At 38.7% G+C, this 15,486-nt stretch overlaps 1 protein-coding gene across 1 annotated transcript in view; it reads right to left on the bottom strand.

The window, feature by feature from the left end:
• Positions 1-318: 318 nt before the first annotated feature.
• The window catches only part of LOC126514569 (striatin-like), a 46,495-nt gene continuing 31,327 nt past the window's right edge, over positions 319-15,486 (bottom strand). Inside the window, exon 2 of the mRNA XM_050163539.1 lies at positions 319-426. Coding sequence (XP_050019496.1) covers positions 319-426 — 108 coding nt within the window. The remainder of the gene's footprint in view (positions 427-15,486) is intronic.

Raw genomic sequence — 15,486 nt, 5'->3', positions numbered from 1 at the left:
CAAAACAAGCAAACCTAAACAAAGAGCAGAGGTGGAAGGGAGAGAAACGGATGACAGTCTACGTCTAGAAAGAACTTAAGCTTCATATAAGAGGCAGAGTGTGAATAAATGAGGCTAAAATGTTTTAAGTCATGTAAATTATCATACTAAAATTATTATTTATGATAAGATTAACATACTACATACATAAATCACATAGAATCATACATAAATGTTTATTCCCTACTCGGGTTCTCAAGAGTACACAGAACTAAGGTATGGTTTTAGTTCAGGAATGGTAGGATAATAAAGATGGTGGGAACAGAAGGAGCCCACTGATTACCTTTCCTGCTTCAGGGCATATTCCAACATTTTGATCCTCCTCACTAGATCTTTCTTCAAATTTTCTTGACCTTTCCTCTCCCCCTGAAGGAAGGCAATCTGGGCCTGGAAGGGAGAGAAAGGCAAAACTCAGTTCAGAACAGCATTTTAAAAACAACTTTTAGAACAGCAATTAATACAATTCCTTTTCAAATCCATCACAGTGCAAACTAAAGAAGTATTAGCTGAAAGGGGTAAAGTCTTAATTTGAAAACAATATCCACAAGAGACCTATGTGCAGTTTATTTCAGAAAGGGATATTGCAATCTGTGGTCCCCATCTTCCCTAAGGACCTACAAAACAACAAACAGGGTACAAAGCAGACATGCAGTTTGTCCAAGGTATAAAATACCTTGGAAGATGTTTCATTTTTACAAAAAATGAAGGCAGGAAAGAAAAATGACCAGAATTCTTATAAATTCTTCCAAATTAAGAGTTTCATTATTAAGAGGAGAGTTAAACATCCCGGCATATGAGGGAGGAAAGACCCCCTCATGCTCAACCCCTCATTGAGGAGAGGACAGTACCTAGGGGTGGTGAGGAAGACAGTCACTTTGGGGTGGGCAGGCACTGGTAGGTCACCCAGACTTCAGTGGATAACCCCATACACATGGGCCTAGGGGGAGCACTAATGGTGTATTAACTCACACATATGGGCCTATGGGCAGCACGGACCGGACTCTGTAGGTAAGACATGAAGTTGTGAGGAAGACAAGAGATAAGATGGGGAAGAGTAGGGTGCTGGGGAGATGACGGGAGGGAGGGAGTATGAACCAAGACACACTAAGTACACGTATGAAATTTCAAAAGTTTCCTGATATATCTAAATTTTATAAGAGAGTCCTTAACTTGGTCCTAGATTTACTCTACAAACAATAAATAGCTCTCTTTTCTCATCTGTGAGAGAAAAGAGAGAGAATAGAAAAGGGACAATCAGATGCCGAGCCTCAGCACATTGCTCCTCCCTGAAGAGTGACAACAATTCAGCATTTCACCATGAGACAAACGACACACAACTTTCAGCTTCAGCAGGAAAGGGACAGGAAAGAGCAGCAGAAACGGAAAAACACTGGGGACTGAAATAACATCACTGCTTAAAGAACTGCAAGCGCTGGACTACTAGCTTGTCCAAGCAGTTTGTAAGCTCTATAAAGGCAGGAAGGTGCTCATTTAAGGTGCGTCAGATAACCCCCAATTTACTATTTGCACATGCTCTTCTCACCCATTTCCACCACAGCAACTCAGGGACAGACAGCAATGTTATTTGAGTATGTATGAACACTGCTTCCCATTCAAGAAAGAATGTCATACTTAAGGAAGACTTTAAAACACCCCTACAGAATTTCGAGGGTTGTCCAACAATGGTTTAATGAATAAACCAATAAACTTAGTTCTATTTAATTTAAATGAGACTCAATTCTACTTATTTAGTACCATGATAAACATACATAAAATCCAATTTACTACTCCTCATAACCTTGAATTATAAATAGGTACTATGATGTGTTTATTTTCATTTCAAAAAGCTCTTAAAATTTTATTTCAATTAAAAGGACACTCTCCTTATTAAAGTAATTAAGATTGGCAACAATTCAACTGTATATAGAAACAGGCTGTCAAATTTAGATAAAAAGGGGAAAAGGCACTGAATATTCACAATTATGTGTCCACACCTCAAAGATCCTAAAATGCTTTAAATGTATATATATATCTAAGATGACATATATAGAACAATGGCAAATACACTTCAAGCTGAAAAAAATGAAAGCTCATCAGAAGAATATGCCAGCCCAATTCATTTGGCCAAGCAACCAGCTGCTTTGACAGAGCAATGAGTACATTAAAAAAAAAAAGTGTTGTTAGTAAAAACAATAAACCTAATAAATGTAACCAAGCAAAGTAACAATAACATAAATCACCAATTTCATCCTCTATATTCTTTGGCTATTTCTGAACTTCTGACATGTCACTGATGCTGGGTAATTCTACAGTTCAACCTATAACATAAAGTCTGTACTGTGACTGAGTCTCCAACCCACTGGCAACTTGCCTGCCTTCCTACGACACTTACTTTCCTCGTCTATCAATTCACACCAGAGTCTAGTTAATAATCAAACAGGAAAACCTGTTAGTGTTACAGAAACTGGCAATGCATGCAAAGCAAACCTGAGAGTGTCGTGGAGCCATGGTGCTCCTCAAGCTCACAGACATTTATAAGACATAAAGGACGAAGGAGACACTGAAGAAATTCAACATTAGAGTCCTTTCGCGTCAGTCTTCTTGTCTTCAGATGAGTTAACTCGTAAAGTCACAGAAAAACTGTTTCAGGTTGAAGAACTAAAGAGACCAGAAATCAAATGCAATGTATGATTCTGAACTGTAATGGATTGTGCAGAGCTATTCAGACAGACAGTACAGGAAGAAGGGAGCCTGAGGATTAGAAAGTACTAGTATATCAGGGCTAACTTCCTGATATTGATGCTGTGTGTTACACAGGATAGTATTTCTTTGTAGGAAATAAAACACTGAGGTATTCGAACGGAGACAATGAACTATCAGGCTAGCTGGCAACTAGCCCTTATAATTCAGGGAAAAACAAATTCTTTGCAAGGTCCTCTCAACTTTCCTTTCGACTTAAGATTTCTGGCTGACTTTTTAAATCAACTGAGATACAATTACAACTTTCAAAGTAAAAGGTTCCAACTCAACCGAAATGCCAACAATATATACAACAGAAAAACCTAGGAGTACTGAAATCAAGTTAGAAGCAAAACAAAAAATACCCAATTCAACATAATCATTTACCAATGTGCTAGAGGTGCTGACAAAAGTAGTTTACGGAAAAATAAGTAGAAAAGTAGAAAAAAGAAATAATATCATTTTCAAATGATATGGGTATTGGTGATGGGATGATCGATTGGTATTTGTGAGTTATTGTTTTTAGAAAATTATATTGGTGGGGCTGGAGAGATGGCTCAGCGGTTAAGAGCATTGCCTGCTCTTCCAAAGGTCCTGAGTTCAATTCCCGGCAACCACATGGTGGCTCACAACCATCTGTAATGAGATCTGGTGTCCTCTTCTGGCCTTCAGGCATACACACAGACAGAATATTGTATACATAATAAATAAATAAACAAACAAACAAATAAATAAATTTGTGGACAGCTATTTAAAAAAAAAAAAAAGAAAATTATATTGGTATCGATTCTTGTATATTGATACAAAGTTAAATTATATTGAATACTGTATGCAAGTATGCTTCTACCTCGGTTTAAAACATTTTTTTATGTATTGATATATATATATATATATTGTATTGATGTATATTTACCATATTGCAGTGTACATTTCTACCTGATTAAGATACTTATATATTGTTTATGTAACGATATACATTGTTTACATTTGGAGGTCACTGTCCTCATTTATGGCATAGTTTTTATTCTCTTAGTCTTCAAGTTAGATAGGTATCAATAATTATAGATCAATAGTCATCTATGTTTGTCATATTTATATTTAGGCTAATCAGATTCTTTAGATACATAGAGATTATATTTAGTATAGATAGTATAATCTTCAACCTCTTCAAAGAGCTGTAGAAAATGGCCTTTAATCTAACAGAGTTCCGTGGTAGTGAGACACAATCACTCCTGGCAACACGGCTCTACTCCAGAGAGAATGTTGAGCACCACTCCACTTGGAGCATGTCTTCTTGGCAGAACCGGCCTTTGGGCAAAGAAAAGCCCCTACCTCAACCACTGACAGAGATACAGAGCATGCATCAATGGATAAAAACAGGATTGTCATATCCTGCCAAGACAGGGTAAGATAGTTCTGAAAAGTTTCTTGCCTTTGAAAATGGTATGTCAGTTACGTTAGGCCTTAGCCAAAGTTGGTTGCCTCAACATTGCAAATGAGACCTTGGGTGATTGCCCAGGTAGTCAGTTGTCTCTGTCATTTGTTGCACATTTTGGAAGTTTCTTGTTTGTACTTCCTGGTTGCTCAAGTAATATTACTTCCCTTCTCAGATCTTTGATGGAGTTGTTTAGCCATTTGGGCAAAAAACTGCTCTTGCCTAGACTGTTGCATAAACTGGACACAGAGAACCCTCAGAGAAGAGGACTGCAACTTGTGTAAAGGTGAGATGATCCTTTGGGGTTCCTGACTCATGAAAGAGTCTGTGAAGACATTCTGCAGGACACAAAAGAAAGTGACTGAAATGTCTTTGAAATTTTCCCACTTCATGAAAATGTCTGCTGGATACTATGGGCCTGTAGGCTGAAGGTGGATGCCCCAACGGTACAAAAGAACTTTGGGTGACTGTCCAGGCAGTGAGATGTCTCTGTCATTTCTAGAGTTTGGAAGTTGCTTATTTCTTGTTTGCTTACATAATATTAGATCCTTCTGGAGTCTTTGATGGAGTTGAAGGATAGATAGTTATAGTTACAGTTTTCCATTATTATGATAAAAGAAAATAGATATAAATATTGGAACTGTAATTCTTGCTTGATAACTGTTTTGTTATATATAATTTTACTATGTTAAGTTAAAGCCTTCCTTTTTGTTTAAACAGAAAAGGGGGAAATGATGTAGGAGTGTCTTCTATCTATCTGTTGCTTTCATTGGTTAATTAATAAAGAAAACTGCTTGTCCTGATAGGTCAGAACATAGGTAGGCGGGGAAGACAGAACAGAATTCTGGGAGAAAGAAAGCAGAGTCAGGCAGACGCCATGGAGCCAGCCTCCAGGTCAGACATGTTGAATCTTTTCCAGTAAGCCACCACCTCGTGGTGCTACACAGATTACTAAATATGGGTTAAAGCAAGATGTGAGAATTAGCCAATAAGAGGTTGAAACTAATGGGCCAGGCAGTGTTTAAATGAATACAGTTTGTGTGTTGTTGTTTCGGGGCATAAGCTAGCCAGGCGGCCAGGAGTTGAGCAGCAGGAACACAGCCTGCTGTTCCTTCTACATATGGGTGACTACCACAAAACTCCAAGAAAACAAACTTTAAAAACATTTGTGGGTTTTTTGTTGTTTGTTTTGTTTTTAGTTATAAATACTCTCCTAAGGGGAATCAAAAACAATGACATGAACTACTAAAAAAAAGTTCCACTCTTTTCCATCTTCCTCTCAGAGAGGCAGCTTCGCTTCTGCCTCTCTCCCCACTTCTCTGCTTCCCCCCTTCTCTGTCTCTTTCTCCTCTTCTTTCTCCTCTTCTCTTCTCTCTTCTCTTCTCTCTCCCTCTCTCTCTCTCTCTCCCTCTCTCTCTGCCCCCCCTTCACCCTTCCTCCTCCATAACCCCCTGAATAAACTTCAACCTCACCCTGCATGTCGTGTCTATCCATGTTTCTGTCTTCTGCCCGCCTGCCAGAGTCTCCCTGCCTGGGACCAGCCACTGCTCAGGGACCAGTAGCCGTCTCTGCCTGGGGCCCACTGCCTGCCACCACATGGCCCGCCACCACCGCTCTGGGACCGGCAGCCATTTCTGCTTGGGACTGGCTGCGCCTAGAGCCCGCTGCCTGCCACCACATGGCCCGCCACCACCATTTGGGACCTACAGCATTTCTGCTGCCTACTGCCGCGGGGATCTTGCAGCATTTTTTAAAAAAAGAACAACAATCAAGATGTAGAACTTGTAGCTCCTTCTCCAGCACCATGTCTGCCTGCACACTGCCATGTCTCTCACTAATGGACTAAACTTCTGAAACTGTAAGCCAGCCCTGATTAAATGTTTTCCTTTATAAAAAAAAAAAAAAGGGTTCCATCTTCTTAAATAAAAAACATTACAAGATTTTACTTCTCCCTAAATTAATCTTTAAATGTTTGGCAAGTCACCAGCAAATTAACAAAAATCTTAAAAAGTGAGACAATTCTAAAGTTCACATAGAAATAAGAAGTAAGCAATCAAAAATAAGCAACAAAATTACTTAAAAGCTCTAAAATACCTTAAATTTTATGTTTACTTAATGTTATGTGTATGAGTGTTTGGTTGCACTATGCATGTGCACCTCATGCATGCCTGGTGCTTGTGGAGGTCAGGAGGGGGACACTGGATCCCCTGGAACTAGAGTCAGACAATTGTGAGTCACTGTGTGAGTGTGAGAATCTAACCCAAGTCTTCTGCAGGAACAATGGGTGTTCTCAACTGAGCCATCTCTCCTTCCCAGAAGCTCCAAATATTTAAAACACATTACAGTTCTATAGTTACTGCGTAAGTCACACCTATGGTATAGAACAATCCAAAACAAATTCAGTAGGATCTTTAAAACTGAGAAGTGTTGCAGGGGTAAGGTATAGCTTAATGACAGAGAACATGCTTAGCACAAAGGTTCAATCTCCAGGGCTAAAAGAAACTACACTCTTTATTTGTATGTATGTATATGTGTCTGTGTGCAATGGTGTATATATGTACATGTGATGGTGTGCACATATACATGTGTGAAGGCCAGTGAATAACATGGGTTGATATTCCTAAGGTATATCCCGAGGCCCTAAAAGACTAATGAATGTCATCTACATTTTTTAAATAATGATTAAGAAGTTTCTGAAAAAGTATTTTGAAAAATAAGATATTCCCTGTAAACCATCAAAACAAATGGAACTAAGGATACCACAAATCACAAAGTTTATTTCTTCTTAGTATACATAGACTACCTACAAGTCAGTAGTACAACATCAAGAATTCAATAGAAAAGCAATGAAAAGTAGACAGAAAGAAACCTAAAAGGCTCAAATATACTACAAAGATGTTCAGGGCTAGAGAAATGGCTCAGAGGTTAAGAGCACTTGCTGCTCTTCCCAAGGTTTTGAGTTAAATTCCCAGCAACTACATGTGGCTCACAACTACCTGTAATGAGATCTGGTGTCCTCCTTTGGTATATAAGCATCCATGTGGACAGAACACTGTATAAATAATAAATAAGTAAATCTTTTTAAAAAAGATGTTCAAATTCCTATGTTTTTTTTTTTTTTGTTTGATTGGGGTTTTTGTTTTTTGCTTGGTTTTCTTGTATGCTTGCTTATTTTGGTTTGGTTTTGTTAATTTTCTTTTGGGGAGGCACTGCAGAGGTGAGGGGATGATAGGGAGGGACTGAGAGGTAAGCAGAATTGGGGTACATGATGTGAAATTCCCAAGGATTCAATAAAGAAATTATGCTAAATTAAAAAAAAAAAAAGAAAAGAAAAATGTCAAAGTAATGAAAGCTAGGCACATTCCCGTCATCCCAGCAAGTGGGAAGCTGAAGAGTCAAAGTGAAAGACCAGCCTGAGCTACACAAGACCCTAGTGTAACTAGTGTACTAGACAATCAAGTGAGTGTCTATTAGTTAACGCAAAATCTCATTTATCTTTATGTGACTTAGTCCCTAGTCCACGAGCTAGCCTAGACTACACAACAAATTCAATATCAGCTTAGGGAAAGACCAAGATCCTGACTCACACTAACAACAACAATGGGGATAATAATGACGGAAAACAGGCGTTTATTTCTATGATGTGGTCTGGATCAGCTTTCCCTTGTAATGAGCAATATCTATTAGTCTGAAATACATATATTCTTTAAACCAGCAATTTTAGAATGGTAGCTTTTAAGTATGTTGGCACACAGATAAGACTACATGTACAATGCACTGTCCATCAGGTTAAAAAGTATTAGTAGACCTGGAGAAATCGGCGCCTCAGCTAAGGCGTCTGAGTACAGGAATGGTACTGTGAGAGTAATGCCAAGCCTGTCCATCTTCTTCCCCTGGAAAACAGCCTTAAAATATATGTTGCTGCAAACGGAAGCTACTTTCTTCTCTAAAACTCACAGACCTAAAACATGATTGCTATATATCTCTATCTTTCCAACATAAATCGCAGGTAAAGATTGCCAAGATTTCACAATATACTATTTTCTGAACTGGATTATTTACTTGAAAGGGGGCAGAGTGAGACACAGAAGGAAGAAGGGGCTGAAAAAAGGAAAGAAAGTGGAAGGAAATAGGAGGAGAGAGGTAACAGCTATGTAGCAGTTACCAAGGGAATTCTAAATACACTGGCAGGGAATTATGTACAAGATAGAGTTAAAAAAAAAAAAAGAGGGGGGAGGAGAAGCTTGCAGCTATTTGCTTTTCTTAAAAAATAATAAAAGGTAAATTACACCTTTCTAGAATAATTCATAAGTACTTAATAACTGTAAATGTTTCTCCAGGTCCTGGGGTGACAGGGACAGAAGACCTTAAGTTTAAAACACCCTCTAACACCCTCTACACCCTTTGAAGGCTGTCCCCTAAGCATGAAATGAGTTTTCAAACAAACTCATCTACCAAATCCAGTTCCCAAGGCATCAATATGTAGACTGTTTGGGATATTATAGTCAAAATTCATTTTCTTAAAGACAGAAATAAAATGATGGACCAAGAGATTAAGTGGTTTGCATCCCGGGAAACAGCATTCTCACAAATGAACCAAGATGATAGAGAAAGATAATGAATGTATCATCATTTGGAAAACTCAAGCCACACACCTACTGGAGAGACGGTTTCTGCAATAAGATATGACGGAATGCAGCAGTTCAAGAAGCCTTAAATGAGCAGGGCAGTGGTGGCGCACGCCTTTAATCCCAGCACTCGGGAGGCAGAGGCAGGCGGATCTCTGTGAGTTCGAGACCAGCCTGGTCTACAGAGCTGGTTCCAGGACAGGCTCCAAAAACACAGAGAAACCCTGTCTCGAAAAACCAAAAAAAAAAAAAAAAAAAAAAAAGAAGAAGCCTTAAATGTATTCCCTACACACTTTGGCAATGGAGTCCCTCAAATGAGAGGTAGAGATATTCAGAGAGCAAGTTTACTGGCCTTTGGAGGGGACATTCTCAATTGTCTTGTATTTACAGATAAACTTTTCCACTACCGTTAGTCACCTCTGAAGAGTTCTTTAGAAAGCCTTGTTGCACTAAGAGCATCAATATTCTTAAAATCTAACTAGCCAGAATCAGGAAAATGAATGCACTTGATAAGAAATCATTCTTAAAAGTTTGTGAAAATTAGAGAAATTCAATCTGATCAAAGATAAAGTATAAAGCTATCTTTTAAGCATTATAGATATTTTAAAAGCTCACAATTCAGCATATAGTCACTTTCTATTCAAAAACATGTATGTGATAATAGTAGTTCTGAAAAAAATAGAATTATCTTCAAAAATAAAAGTAAAAATCCATGATGCATTAAGATCTTTGCTTTTACATAACTGCGTAGAACTTTCATTTTCTCATCTATAGAAGAAAACAAACAAGCAAAAAAAAAAAAAGATGAATGCAATACAGGATAGACATTGAACCACAGTCTACAAAGCAAGTTAGTTAAATTTGTTTGGTTTTGTGATGTTATAGATCCAACCCTAGGGCCTTAGGTATAGTAGGCAAGCTTTCTGCCAATGAGCTATAACCCCAGCCCAATCAGTTATCTGTAAATTATTCTCAATTTTAATTTGCCAAAAAGAATGTACACAGGTTGAACTTTTATACCTGAAATGTTGTGAGTATCAGAATACATCTTGGATTTCAAACCTTTAGATTAGGGATGTTTAGCCAGTAAAATGTATGTAAATCCTTCAAAAATTAAAATGTCTATGAATTTTTAAACATCTCTTGCCCAAGCATTTCAGATAATGTTGAACATAGAACATATCTTCTATTCCTAAACAGGTTTATCTGTATGCACAGTGTCTAATAAACAATTAAAACACTTAAAATGTACTCTATACTTTTCTGAGACTTTTCAAACTATTCCACACTCTAAAATTTAAAGGATTAGAATTCAAAATGAATCCAGGCAGGGAGGCGCATGCCTTTAAATCCCAGCACTCAGGAGACAGAGGCGGGTTCGATGAGTTTGATGCCAGCCTGGTCTACAGAGTGAGTTTCCAGGACAGCAAAGGCTACACAGAGTAACCCAGTCTTGCAAAACTAACTAACTAAATAAGAATTCAAAACTGAGGTCACTAAAGCCCACAGTTTCCAGCTGTTTTTGATCAGTTGTTGTGGGACATAAGGGGAACTCGTTTTCACTAAAAATCCAAAATAAGACATTAGAAAGCATGACTGATTTAAGGTTCTCAACTTCTAATCTGAACACAAACAAGAGAATGGAGTCAGCACGGTGGGTTATGCTAAGAAACAGAACCCAGTGAAGTTAGTCTCAATAACCTGTCCATGTCCCACGGAGGCCTTCTTATAACTACACGTGCTCCCTGGAGAAAGCCTACACACACAGACACTCTCTGACACCTAGGTCTCTGGCACATCATGGCTGCCAGCCCTTTCCTAAAGGCAGTCACAACCTAGTGCTATCTAGAGCACTGGAGTGGGGCCTGGGAACCTGTACTTCTACCAGGTACTACAGATCACAGCATTGTGGACCGAGGCTGCATTGGAGCGGCTCTGACTAACCCTGGGACACAATCAGAAACCAAATAAAGCAGCGGGCTGATATGAAGGGAGAGATGGGTGTCACAGAACCCCAGCTCTCTTCTCCCCAGGAGTACAGGTTAGCAGCTTTCTAAACCTCTTCCAAATTCCTTACTTAGGACTACAGGATCAACAGTGTCCTGATTCTACTGCATGTTTAGAAATACCTATTGCCTACCAATTTAAAATATTGAAAAGAAGACTATAGAAAAGAAAAAATAAAATGTGCCTACTGGTATAGTAGCACATGCGTCTAATCCCAGCACTCAGAAGGCTGAAGCAGGGGGATCCTGAATTCAAAGCTGGCCTGGGCTACATAATAAAGAAGTTCAAAGCCATTCAAGCCTATACATCAAGGTCTTGTCTCAAATTAAAAAATCCTATTCACAACACACTTCTAATAGAGTTGGGGTATAAGGGCAACACATATATGTAACTACAAAAGAGCTAAGACAAGATAATGGCCAAGTGACACAGACAAGTACTGCCATCGACTTGTTCAGCAATGTTAGGCAAGCCCTGTTTGATGTCCAACACAATCACTGGCATTGAGTAGTATAACGGAGTTGCCTGCAATCGCTCCTTCACGGATGAAGGAGGAGGGACATAAGGTCTAGGTCAGCCTGGTAACTCGTCATAGAAGAAACAAATGCTGCGTAGAATATATAGGTGAAAGGAACACATAAATCATGCACACACAGTCTATCAGAATCTGAAAAGTAATTACAGAGGTAAACACAAATACAGTGGAATGCCTGTCTAACTCTGGAGACTCATATACAATTGATGTTTCACTCAAATACAGTGGAATGCCTGCCTAACTCTGGAGACACATATACAATTGATGTTTCACTCAAAAGTGAATTTTTAATATGGTATCTATTCTACCATGAGCTTTTCCTTTAGAGAAACTAGTGAGCTTATCAAAACCTCCTCCGAAGTATTTCTGGGCCATTCTTATGTACTTGTCACTTCTGTTCAGTAACACAAGGCAAACGTTTAGATGACAAATTGCCTTGGAAATGCTACCAGATATTTTCTCACAAAGCAATCCTCATCTCCACACATGCAATTACAAAAAAAAAAAGAAAAAGAAAGGAAAGAAAAGAAAAAGTCTTAGCTTCCCAAATTGTCATATAAATACTAGGATAATTACTCTCACATAATCAGCTCATGACAGCACATACAAATTAGATAACATCAGAAAGTTCCCGATGACCTCATGGTTTTCCCAGGTTTCCAAACAGTCCGTTCCTTAAGCACATGCTCATTCCCAAACCTACAAACATTCCTGACAATTGCTTAGAGGACTAGCAAGAAAGTTGGATTAAAAAATATAGTTTCTTAAGCCAGGTATGGTAGTGTACAGCTGTAATCCCAGCCCCTGGGAGATGCAGGCAAGAGGCTCATCCTTAGTCACATAATGAGTGTGAGACTAACTTACATTACATGCTAGCTTGTCTCAAAAAAAGAAAAAGAGAAGTGGTCAGTGCACACATACATGGAAGAAAGAAGGAATTAAAGAGGTGCTGGAGAGATGACTCCATGGTTAAAAACGCATATTACTCTTACAGAGGCCTGGGTTTGGCTACCAGAACCCAAACCAGGAGGCTCACAATCATCTGTAACCTTTAACTCCAGCTCCAGGGGATCTGATACCTCTAGCTTCCATGAGCACACATTCACATGCACATACATACCTTACCCCCCCCCAAAAAAAAACTTTTTAAAACTAAGATACTACTACTTAAATATGTAACATTCATAGTAACTACCGTTTTGAGAGCTATGCGCTCTTTGTTAAGGCAATAGAGGTTAAAGCTCAATAAGAAAGCTAAAACTGCATGAATTCAACTGAATACTATGTATTGTAACTCAAAGTCATTTTAATTAAGGGGTGGGGGGAGTTGTCCTGGAGAGATGGCCTAGTTGTTAAGAGCATTTGTTGTTCTTCCAGAGGACTGTTCTTCAGTCCTATGGTGAAGCGCAAGTGTCTGTTAACTACAGTTCAAGAAGATCTGGCAACCTCTTCTGGCCTCTGCAGACACCAGATCTCTGAGTCTGATACCAGCCTGGGTTATGCAGTCAGTTCCAGGCCAGCAAGGGCTAGTGAGATGCTCTAAACCAGAAGTTCTCAACATGTTGGCTGCAACCCCTACAATAAAACTCTAGGTCCAAAAATCATTTATGTTACGATTGTAACCGTAGCAAAATTAAAGTTATGAAGTAGCAACGAAAATAATGTTAAGGTCAGGGATCACAACATGAACTATATCAAAGGGTCACAGCATTAGAAAGCTTGAGAATTACTCCCTAGACAAACAAACATAACCACCTGATGTGGGATTCCCCTCTGTATGCTGTGATTACCATTGGTGAATAAAGAAACTGCCTTGGCCTGTTGATAGGGCAGAACTTAGGTAGGTGGGGGAGGGGGAGACTAAACTGAATGCTAGGAGAAAGGAGGCAGAGTCAGAGGAGAGAAGCCATGTAACCCCACTATACACAGACACTGGAAACTTTACCCGGTAAGCCACAGCCACGTGGCGATACACAGATTAATGGAGATGGGTTAAATTAATATGCAAGAGTTAGCAAATAAGAAGCTAGAGCTAATGGTCCAAGCAGTAATTTAATAATTAATATGGTTTTTGTGTGATTATTTAGGGGCTGAGCAGCCAGAAACCAACAAGTGGCCTTCCTCCAACAACCACCCCCAAGTTTCTTTATGAAAAATGTCTCCCCTGTCACCAACAAAGTCAAGCTTCTAGCAATGGTGTTAGAAGAAGTTAAAATATAAGCACTAAGAAAATGACAGTTCATAACTAGAAAAAAATATCAAATTTAATTTTGAGTTGGTAGCTATAAATAAAAACAAGTCCACCAAAAGTTCTCTAGCAAAAAAAAATCATTGATAAAACAAACTCTCTAACATGAGCAAAAATGATTCATTGAGTGAAATAAACATTTACTAAAGTAGAAAAGAACATTATTAAATTTGTAGACTCTATCTATCTATCTATCTATCTATCTATCTATCTATCTATCTATCTATCTATCTAAAAGCAATGACTCTCCGTGGAAATACAATTCAAAATGTCCTACACAAAGACCTTAATTTTAAAATTTGAGAATCTGTAAGTTTTTAAAAATTTGCTTACAAATAAAACTTCTGTAATATTTGGTGTTGCTTATCATTAGAAAGCCCCGAGAATTCTCAATGTTTTCAACCAATAAAATTACTCGCCCTGGGCTACATCATACTTTAGCATTTCCAGTGATTATGATGCTAAAAAATTGAGGTGGAGTGCAGATAAATACAATTTCTTCCAGATGAAATAGACACCCACTACTTGACCCAGCTCCTCTTTCTACTCACATGCTAGAGAAGACCCCAGGTCCCCACATCTGTGCCTTTCCTTTGCACTCTGTCTCTCTCTCTTCATAAACACCCTTTTACTTTCAAATTCTACCAGTGTCCCACTCGGAGGTGATTCAGCTCACAGTATTTATTATGTCCTTTGAAACACAAAATATACAATTTCCTACTTGAAAACAAAATAATATTCTATATATAAATATATCATTAGTACTTTATGAAATTTATGATATTTTACATTTTTCTAACAAATTTTCAGGCAATGTTTAAAAATTCTCCATCAGAAATTATCTATGTGCCAGGTGTGGTGGCACATGCTTTTGATTCCAGCACTCGGGAAGCAGAGGCAGTGGATCTGAATTTGAGGCCAGCCTGGCCTATAGAGTCAGTTCCAGGAAAAGTCTGCATTGTTACACAAAACCCTGCCTCAAACAAAACAAAACAAAACAACAAAAAAGTTAATAATCTATGTTCTTAAGTAGGTTTAAAACACAATTTAAGATAGGAGAATTTTCCAGGTCATTATACCAAAAACTCTGGCCAAGACAGGGAAGAAAAAATGGGAAAGGGAAAAAAGTCAGTTAAGAAAAGAGAGACCCAGATATGGTGGTGCATGCTTGTAATTCCAACATGTGGAGGCTGAGACAGAACTGCCATGAGTTCAAGCCCAGATGAGTTACACAACAGGTACAAGGCCCATCAATACTTGATAGCAAGACCTGCTTTAAAAAAAAAAAAAAAAAAAGAAAAGTGGAAAAAAAGAAAAAAGAAGGAAGGCTTTGCTAAATATAAATTTCAGTATTTATTTGAAAATTAATAAGTAGGCAGACGAGCGAGCGACGCAGGCGCCCGCAGACGTGCGAGCAACGCAGGCGGGCAACTCAGGCTGCAGGCTGCAGGCTGCGGCAGGGACCGGTGGGGACTGGCAGGGTGGCAGAGGACGCAGGCGGCAGGGACCAGTGCGCAACACCGAGAGCAGATCGCCCCACTACAATTAAATCAAAGAGCATTGTTTGTAGTAGCCAGAACCTGGAAACAACCTAGATGCCCTTCAATTGAAGAATGGATGGAGAAAGTATGGAATATATACATATTAGAGTACTACTCAGCAGTAAAAAACAAGGACTTCGTGATATTTGCAGGCAAATGAATGGAAATAGAAAATACTATCCTGAGTGAGGTAAGCCAGACCCAAAAAAAGGAACATGGGATGTACTCACTCATATTTGGTTTCTAGCCATAAATAAAGGACATTGAGCCTATAATTCGGGTTCTTAGAGAAGCTAAATAAGAAGGAGAACCCA

This window comes from Alexandromys fortis, unplaced genomic scaffold, assembly GCF_014885135.2.
Source record: "Alexandromys fortis isolate MF-2015 unplaced genomic scaffold, M_Fortis_MF-2015_v1.1 scaffold_136, whole genome shotgun sequence".
Lineage (NCBI taxonomy): Eukaryota > Metazoa > Chordata > Mammalia > Rodentia > Cricetidae > Alexandromys > Alexandromys fortis.
The sequence above is the reverse complement of the archived record's forward strand: the minus strand, read 5'-3'. Positions and strand labels throughout refer to the sequence as shown.